The sequence below is a fragment of the Chelonoidis abingdonii genome, chromosome 22, assembly GCF_003597395.2.
Source record: "Chelonoidis abingdonii isolate Lonesome George chromosome 22, CheloAbing_2.0, whole genome shotgun sequence".
NCBI lineage: Eukaryota > Metazoa > Chordata > Testudines > Testudinidae > Chelonoidis > Chelonoidis abingdonii.
In genome coordinates, this window is record NC_133790.1 from 24,582,465 (window position 1) to 24,592,408 (window position 9,944).

At 48.8% G+C, this 9,944-nt stretch overlaps 1 protein-coding gene across 1 annotated transcript; it reads right to left on the reverse strand.

Annotated features, from left to right (window-relative positions):
* Nucleotides 1-2,789: 2,789 nt before the first annotated feature.
* PEBP1 (phosphatidylethanolamine binding protein 1) lies at nt 2,790-7,886 on the reverse strand. Its single transcript, XM_032799996.2, has 4 exons — nt 7,695-7,886; nt 6,343-6,452; nt 5,661-5,761; nt 2,790-4,051 (listed from the first exon to the last, which is right to left on the reverse strand). The coding sequence occupies exons 1-4, from the start codon at nt 7,821-7,823 to the stop codon at nt 3,834-3,836; spliced, it is 558 nt and encodes a 185-aa protein (XP_032655887.1). The 5' UTR covers nt 7,824-7,886; the 3' UTR covers nt 2,790-3,833.
* Between the last annotated feature and the right edge of the window lie 2,058 nt (nt 7,887-9,944).

Below are 9,944 nucleotides of genomic sequence, written 5' to 3' on the forward strand. Positions count from 1 at the left end.
TGTATTGTTATACTTTCCTCCCTTTTTCATCTTTAGTTCCAGCTTGGGGGAAACAGAGCTAATACTATTGTGTAGTGCAGCCACTCACTGCTCTTCAATCCTGTCCGGGTTCCTGTTTTGCTCATGTATCTCCACTCTGCTACTCTATCTTCACTCACTTTCCCTGGGCATTCAGGAGTCGGGTGCTTAGGTTTTGGCCTGAAAGGGACCAGTTTTATTGATATTGCAGCCAGCAGTGCAAAATAATAATATACATATAAACTGTTGCCACTAACGCCCACAGCCCTTACCATCTGCATGGGTACCCCTTGCATTCATAATGAGTGAGGGAGAAAAAATAGCAGCAATGCATGCTACAGAAAATGCTAGCAGAGACCAAGTTTGCAGCCCTGGAATGACTCAGAGGTAGAGATCTTCATTTGCTGTAAATGAGCATCCCTGGTAGAGCCATGCTCATTAATATCAGCTGAGGATCTGGCCCCAGATGCTTACACCGGCATTTTGTTTTCCACTAGTAGGTCACTTTAAGTGCTTTACATTTCTGTCTCCCAGGGATTGTTGGAGATGCCATTAAAGACTGGTGGAACAGCCCTGCTCACAAGTGAAATTGTAACACAGTGCTGATGCGTCCCATATTTTTCCACACAGTGCTTTGATTGTGGCTTTTACAGCCCCACTTCCATGAAGCTCATGGAGGGTAGTACCGAATATTAGCCAAAGTGTATACACAGCTGCTTTGTCTCAAAACTTACTGTTTCATTTTGGATTCACGTGTCTTGCTTCCCAGCCTGAACCACAAGTGCATTTACCTGGAATGTGCCTCTCCGCAGAAGCTTCACAGCCATTGTAACATCATCAAAGCACTTGGGAAATAAATGTTTTCTTGCAACCTGGCAATGGCCGTGCCTTCAAGGAATGGCCCTGGCCTATGGTATAATTGGGCAGGGGGTGAACTGAAGCCTCTGCAAATGGTTCGGGATTTGTATTGTTTCAAGGAAAGACATCAAATGGGCATTAGAATCTATTACTAGAGCAGGACGAGTGGTGCTGGAGCTGGATGGATCCTCACACTGTGTTTGAGTAGCACCTGCTTGTGCATGTGGTGGCTGAAAAACCATCAAGGCCATGGCTTGTTCTAGACCCAAGCTGGGAAGGAACAACCCCAGCAGCAGACTTGAGTTGCTGTCTGCCAGGTTAGCCCAGACAGCATGTGTAAGTCCTCCTTCCAGCAGATGGCAGGCGTGATAACGTGCCATGATACTCTACACAAACTGAGTGTCCTGATTCAAAGAAATGAAGGTGGTGTTGCCATCCAAAGAACAAGGGTGTTTATTTGACCTTTGCCTAAAATAAGATCTTTCATAGCAAAAAATTTAATTCTCAGGGTATAGCCCTCCCCCCTCTTTTTGAGCTGTGAAATTAGGGCAAAATGGTAGATTCTTACACCTGAAAAGGACATTTCTGAAAAGTTTGTGGTGGTGTGTTCCTCCTCTCCACTGTACTAAGCCTTTTTTGGATAGCGGCCATTGCTGTAGCAGGCAATATTCAAGGGAGAAAAACACCTTGAGAGAGATATTTCATTTTCTAGCCACCTAGTGTTTCTATTAAATGTTCTTCAGAGAGGGCAAAACCTTTGTTGCTCCCTGAATAAACTTAGCACCAGCACTTGCCGTGTGTACCTAATGCTAGTGCTAAGATGCATTGGGTCACCCTTCAAAACTTAGGTGTACAAGGAGCTCCTACAGCCATAATGCTGTTTCCTTATGCTGATAAGCATGTGAATAGTGCAACACCAGCTCTTGCTTGGATATATACATATTGCTTCGAAGTGCCTGGGCAGAAACAGGCTGAATTCTCATTTGTGCTGTGCTTGCTCAGCAAGGTCTTGGAGCCCATCTCCAAAGTTTTTAGATAAGGGGAATTGTGCTACAGAGGAGATTGCGCTACAGAGGAGATTGCTAGATCTGCAGCCCTGCCCTCATTTGCACTCAGGATTTAGATTGCAGTCTAAGCATTTGTCAGACTGTGGTATTTCAGTGCCTGGGGCAGGCCTGTTTCTCTAACAGCCCCCAGGGCCTGCTCTTGGGCTGGAGGAGTGATGCATTAAGGTTCCTACCCTGCAAGGAAGTTTAACCTGCATTACTACTAAAACACTAAAGGGACACAAATAGCTTCACAGGATGTAACTTCCAATAGAGGCAAAGTCTTTTCAAACACTTGGGGGGGCTCCACATCAAGCAGCTGTGTCAGCAACAAGGGATTGCCCCTGCCCCCAGCAAAACATTTCCTGGGCCATGTTCTGTCACAGCACTACGAATGTACTACATAACACCAGCCAGGCTCACAAAGCCGCCCTTTCACAGCTGGGTTGAACTTAATGACAATGTTCCTCGAGCCCTGTACAGCTCTGTGAAGTGGTAGAAACACTAGTTTAACTGAAGGGCAGTAATTTTAAAGAGGCTGCACCTTCACACCCTGTAAGAAAGAGTCAGTACTTCACAGGTGCAGAGAGGAAGTGCCACTTGGGTTTACAAATGTTTTCTGTTACCCCCAAACACACAGCTCCCCTTGAGCTCCAGGTGCTCCCTGGACCCTGCCCACATACATTGTAGAGAGAAAGAGGATACTCTTCCCAGCCACTGTTTCCAGAGCCTCTCCTAGAGCATGGGTTCAGCTCCCTCCCACCCCCAGAGGAGTTTAACAAAGGTGATCTGAAGCCACCTAGAATGAGTCCAAAGGCCAGTTGTTAGCCAGTGAGGCCAAGGCTTTTTCCAGAAAAACAAACAATGTTCAAGTCCACCTGTGAGTCTGTCCTTTTAATTGAACTGAAAGTAAACAGCAAATATTGCACAAACACTGACTTGCACAAAGAAGGGTTTCAATAGAAGCTAAATTAATTTTCTGGTTTAACAGAAGCTTCCTGGGCAGTTTTGCTCCCTATTCTAGTATATAGTTAAATCAAATCAAAGGGCACAGCAGTGGCCCGACACACTGCTGTGGAACAGAGCAACTCCAACCTACTGCCACCTCCAGGGAACATCTGAAAGTCTGTCCTTGGGTAGTTACTACAGTATTCCCCCTCTTACGGTAGCATCAGTGTTTAGCAATTAGTGAATTCCCTCTTTCCCCACTACTTTGCATGTCTGCATAAAGGCAGGCTTTGCGTTTTAAGAATTTATTTGCTACCATAAGTCAAATCTTTCTGCTTCCAGACTAAATTGTGAAGTTTGACATGAGATTGCAAGGGCAGGTGGGAACACACGCAAGAACCTCAGCTCACTCATACCAGGAGGGAAGAGAAACAGAAACCATATTCTCCCACCCCCAGGGTTTCCAAGACACAGGTGTTTCAAGATAGCCTAGGAGGTATAAGCAGCTCTAAGCATTTCACCATAGCAGATTTCTGTAATGGAGTAGTGCTCTTTAGGCAGCAATGGTTTTGGCAGAAATGGGCACCATAAATGGTACATTTTCCCTTTACCCCTGTCTGGGTAGGGCCTACTTGCTACTAGCAACTGAAATCTGCCTTGGTGCTTGGGAAGGACCCCCCACCCATGCAAAAGCTACATTAATACTGAAGCAGGTTCAAGTCATGGCTGTACATGGGGTAAGAGGCTCTGGTTCCACCCCGTAATTGTTTGCACAGGCAGCATAGAGCTGGGTGAGAAGGAGCCCTGTGAGCAGCAGGGACAGTGGTAGAAATTGCTCTACTCCAACACTTACATTGTCTGCCAGAAGACTGATACATCTCACTCAAAGCTAGTTTTGTTCTAGGTGATGGGATTTGGGGATGCAGGAACAAGGCTAAGAGGCTTAAGGGCTGCCCCTTCCAACTACTTCCCAGACAGCTGCTCGTAGAGTTTTGGCACATAGCTATCCCACTCTGCCTGATAGCAGGCGCCAGCCACCGGCTTTCCCAGCTTGTACTTTTTGCGGAAAGAGGCCACTTGGAACTTCCCACGTTTGTCACCAGATCGGTTCGTGAGGATGGGTTCGTTGCAGTTCAGTGGCTGCGGCTGTTCATAGACCAACCACACGTACCGGTGAAGTCCTGCAGATTGGGTGGGAGAGAGAAGAAAAAAAAAGAATAAATCTATTTGTTTTCAAGGAAAGCACTATGGTACATAAGCTTGTGATCATACACACCCCTATGTACGGGTCTGATCCACACATTAATCTTGTTATAGCATATAAACAAACCATTCTGGTATCCTACACCATGGAGGCTGTCATGAGTCAAGTATACAAGGAATGTGCTGACAGCACCAGGTGTAGACATTAGATAAGCGTGCCAGATGTTGTACACAAACAAGAGCTCTAAGACAGACATCTTACAGGACAGGACAGATGGAACTTTTGTTGGTTCCATCATTTGCCTTTTTAGCCATTTTATTGCATAAGGGTTAAGGACAAGTTTGAGGCCTTTTGGAACAAGTGTTTTAATGGAAGGACCTGTGAGAGATAATGGACTCACTGGCACTATCGTATCAACCACTTTCAGTAGTATTGTCCACTTTACAAGACTGAGGCTGAAGGCAGAAGCATGTGTTTCGCACAGATGTTAGGTCTGGAACAGCAGAATAATTGGTATTTCTCTGGCACACTCCAAGCAAGTCTTGTAAGAATGCATGTTCAGCACCCAGAAGAGCAGCAAAACAATTCCCACAGAATGTACTGACTCAGGGGAATTGCCAAGCATGGCCGTGTGTGACCCTGCAAGAATGAGGGGTCATCAGCTGTCAGTTTAAAAAGATGAGTATGGACAGTTCACACCTTTGTGCAGGTAAATATCTGCCAGGATCCTTTACAACTGAAGTTGTCACTATATTTCCCATTTTTTCCCCAGGTTTGAGGGTGGCATAGGAAAAGTGGCTAATACAGATCTGTAGGGTTTGGAAGCTGAAATGTTGGCATATACTGAACACACATGCTGCAAATTGTTCTTCAGCTGTGGTGGAGCAGTTTTTAATGCAGACTGCACCAACTCCCAAATACAGAACTGTTTTAGTCTCCTGGGCCTAACACCTGTTTTAAGTGATATAAGAGCTTAACAGATTCCCAGACAAACAACACTAACCAACTTGTCTACTACGTTTACACAGAAGAGATGTCCAGCAGCTGGTAACTCCCAGGTAAACAGATATTGAAACAGCTTCTTTACTTACAGGAAAAAAGATTTTAATACATGAACAAAATGCACCAGCTATGCCTGAATAGCTTTCAGGGTCACATTTGAACTCAGTTCTCATCTGGGAACCACACAGATATCAATTCAGTGAAATTCCCTCCTGCCCCTGATGCAGGCAATACGCTAGTCATTTACTTCCCCCCAGGGTGGAAATATACTAGCAGCGGATGGACAGTGCTTGGCCGTGCTATCCACATTGCTGCTTAGGCAGCAGTTTGCTCCGCACTCCCAGTGCAGGGGGTATACATATGACTCCTCGTTTCTATCAGGTAGCTTTGCCCATCAAGATGGTGACTTCTTTCTCTCTCTCTACATTGCACATTCCTGCTTGGGTTCCTCTACATTACGATCTACTCATTCACAGCACGGATTCGTCAGTCGAGTCTGAGTACTGGAGTATTCACTATAGCAAGGAGTCCTGCATTAGGCCAAGCAGGAACTTAGTGATATGTGGGGGATACCACTTACTAACCTGTCCCTTTGGGTGGCCCAGAACCAACATAATCAGAAAGGACACACCCACTGCTGATGTCGTTTCCTTTCATGTTAACGACCAAGAAGTGATGCCATTCCCTAAGAGGAAGAACATGCCCAAGTTAGAACCAACAACAGTCTTTACAGATTACTGGACCTGCCAAGTGAATTAAACAAAGAGCCAGGATGATGGCTGTATTTCCCCACTCACTCCCTGTCCTGGTAGAACGTCACAGGCTCTTGCTGTCCCTGCAAAGTTTGCGCCATATACACACACAAGGATGTAGTTTCACATGAATCTCATTGACTGGAACTGTTCAGATGAAGCCAAGAAGCCAGCAGGGCAGAGGTAGGTACTTCTTGCTCACCACAAAGTATCCAGCAGCACTGCTCTGAGCACTCATTGTCAGCATTCATGCTTCCCATCATTGTATGTCTAGTGGGGAAGGATGTTACTGGCTAATATTCAGGAGCAGGAGCTCTGAGTTCTCTTGCAGGCTTTGCTATAAGCTCACTACAAGGCCCCTAGCAAGTCACATCACCCTTCTCGACAATTTCTGCTGCACTAATCATCAGCTGAAAGAGACAGCATGAAAGTTCAACTACTGTTCAGCGGTTAAGCTATTGTCATTGATGGCAGACAAGAGAGGGACACTTCCAAAATTCTCCCACGCTGTTACCTGAACTTTGGATCCTTCCTGCTCGGAGCATCTGGGTCAGTAAGAACCAAGGTGTAGAGTTTCTGTGGATCGCATCCATCCCACTCAATGCTGGTTGGGCGGTTCTGAACCTATAATGATTAAGTTGTATGCCATTCATTAAACAAGAAGGCAAAGAGTCATTTGTGTAGCGAATCCATCACCCCTTCTCCAGGTGCTGTGAGCCACAAGTTACACTGGGCATGCAATTGACACATCACACTAATGTTATTACATAGACCTGTTTTCATTACACCAGAAGGGAGACTGCTAGTAGAGTACACCTAAAAATGAAGGACTTTAATGAGCTGAATGTTTTTTCCTCCACTCAGAATGTGTTTGAATAAGAACAACCCACACAAACTGCAGCGTTTGGCACCTAAAAACTGCACCTCCGGGGTAGTGACAAGAACTTCACTGCAAAACACAGAAATGCTAAAAATGATGCAAGTCTGTTTCCGTCATCCGGGGGTAGTGAAGCGTAACTAGCAGATGCATGCCACAAAGGATCAAGGTTGGAGACCTTGACTCAGTTATGGAATGCATCTAGTCTTTACCTTGTACTTGGACAGTAGAAACACTCCCTGGAGTGGTGGAATTTTCCACCCGCCTGAGCAATGGATATCCAATGTGCACTGGTGTTGGAATATACCCAAGGAGGATTCCAACCAACCACCACAGCACTGTGCTCTTAAGTACTCTATTTCCTGGTAAAGGGGTCGTGGTGTTGGAGCAACACAGGCATTACCACAACCATTTGGAGCACAACGGGCCTCAGTTTTGCTCTCATGCTGGTGCACCATGCATAACAGTACTGAAACCAATGGCGTTAGCAAACAGAGGCAAGTCCACTCTCAGTTAAAGCCAGAGGCGCCCAGGTGGGTTCATCAGGCCAAGCAGATTATTTCTGTTGGGCGCTCAGCTAGCAGGAATCCCTGCGAGCTCGCATTCATTCCTGTGTCTGTATCCACAGCCAAAGCCACCCCACCCTTAGCCGGGCAGCAAACAGGGTCAAGTCTCTGCCATTCCCCAGGGCTGGGTCTTTGCAGCAATCGCAGCAACGTCACCAGCCCCCCCGATTCCCCGACACCCACCCCTGCAAGGAGCCTCTTCTGCGAGCACCCGCCTTTCCGCCCTGCCCCCAGCTCCAGCCGGACTGTCCCGTCCCGGGGGTGCGGGGGCAGCAGCCTCCCCCGTTACACCGGCGCTGCACGTAGCCAGGCTCCTCCCGCCCGGCCCGGGGCGGGGGCTGCCTTGCACCGCTGCCCGGAGCGGAGCCGACGCCTCTGCACGGCCGGGCTCCCGGGGCAGCCAGGCTCGGGGCAGGGCCCTACCTGCGTGGGGGTGAGCACCTGGCCCAGCTCGTCCAGCTGCAGCGCCCCGTACCGCACCCGCAGGGGCAGCGCCGGCTGCTGCTCCACCTCGCCCAGGCTCAGCGGCCCGTCCCACGACCCCAGCGCCATCCTCCGCACCACGGGCTGCAAATGCTGCAGCGCGAGAGCGGGGCCCGGAGTGACGGGGGGCCCGGCTCCACCCTCCGCTCCCATTGGCCTCGATGGGCAGACGGGGCGGGGCCCTGCTCCGCTCTCCGCTCCCATTGGTCTCGGTGGGCAGACGGGGCGGGGCCCGGCTCCAATCGCTCCCGGGGCGCGGGACGTCTCGCGTTGCAGGGCAGAGGGCGGAGCAGAGCAGGGTCGCAGGCTCCCGCTCTTCAGGGCTGTTCGCTGCAGCGTGATTGGGGGCGGGGGGTACTAGCCCAGCTCCCGCCTGATCAAGGCGGGCAGCGCCGCTCCTGTGCCAATGACACCCCCCCCCCAGCCCCGTGTCCTGGGTGCTGCACAAATGCCCCCGAGTTACAATGCAAATGCACAGGCGTGAGCTCCCCCCGCCCTCCCCCGCACCATCCTGTGTCATGGGGCCACCGGGAACCTGTCTGCTCCCTGCATAGCTGAGAGCAGCCCTGAGGGTTGCTCTAACTTGCACCCGCTGCTGGTAGCTCAAAGGGACCATTGCAGCAGCTAGGAATAGGCACAATGTAGAACTGCCCCCTGGTTCCCTGTAGTAGGAGGGGAGATAGAGCTGGCTGGACTGACTCAGCCTGCCAGGGACTTCCCCCTATGCTGGAGCAACACCCCCAAGGACAATCCAGCTGTTTTACAGTCCTCCCCCAGGGCAGCTCTGAAGTGGGCCCTTACAATTTCTGCACTCCGGGGGACCCCTGAGTACCATTTTGCAAGGCTGCGCTGGAGCGTTTGTGAAGCGTCTACCAAGATGTACTACGCTTCCTGAGTTCTGTGTAGTCACAGGACGGAGAAAAGATTTTGAACATTTTCTTTGCAACTCCAAGGACTATAAACTTCCTTCTTTTAAATGAAAACTTTAATTTCTTCAGCCCAGTGTGGGGAAAGGAGTGTCTTGCTAAGCTGCCGCATGTGGGCCCTTGCGATGAAGTGACTATTGGGCAGTGGTGAATGGAGCTCAGCTTTGTATTTTTTTTATTTTAACTAAAGTCCTTAAAACAAAAAACTCTACTAGAGTCTGACCAAATACCCCACCCATGGCCTGGGAAGCAACGCAGCCCGGCATCACTTTTCATGAACTATGGGTGCCCCAAGGTACACTTCCTGCTGACAGTTACAGCCATGACTGGAACCTGCAGTTGCACAGAGGTTGCCTGAGGTGAAAGATTAATTTCCTCACTGGTTTAACCTGGCTAATCATCCAGTTAATACCAGTGACGTAAGTCCATGTTACTGTTGTAAGGGTGTTTAGGTAGTTTGAGGCACTTCCCCGAACGCTATTCATTTGACACCTTTGCAGTAAGTGTTACACTTAAACCATACTGTATAGAAGAGAAACTACTTGCATCGTCAGAATCATGTGCCTACCAAATTGCAGTATGTTAGGGCACTGGTTCTCCGCCCTTTCTACACTGGGAGCTCTCTAGTCTAGCTGGCATCCCCCTCCCGGTTAGCAATGTTGGGAAGGGCAGGGTGGCTGCAAACCCTGACCATGGTTTGCAGCCTGGGTTGAAAATCAATTAGGGTGTTGTTAGGATTGTGCAGCGTATATATGGGGCAGGTCACCAGGACTCCTGGGTTCTCTTCCTCACTCTATTACTGGCTCAACTTCTGTGTGCCTCAAAATTTCCCTATCAGTAACATGAGGATAATCATTCTGCCCTTATATGGGGTGGCATGAGGCTTACATCTAAAGCGCTTAAAGATTCTCAGAAGAAGGACCTCATTAGAAGTTTAAAATATTAGTATTAGCTGTGTGCTAACTAGGCAGTTGACATAGCATATGGTGGCCAGTTAGCAGAGTTTTCCAAAGGATCCCAACAAATGTCAGAGCAGAGGTTAGACCTGGTAACCTATTAGTGACAGAAATTCCCATATCATTCACTCGCAGCAGAGTGTGGTATTTCCAGCTGCTGTTGCAATGGGAAGGCTGGTAGGGAAGCAGCAAGGGCACCTCCTTGCATGTCTGCATTCGGGAGATAGGTAAGTGACTTTTTCTCCGGGAATCCAGGCCTGGGAATCACCTTGTTCGCCCTTCCCTGGGGTGACCAGATCATGTCCCGA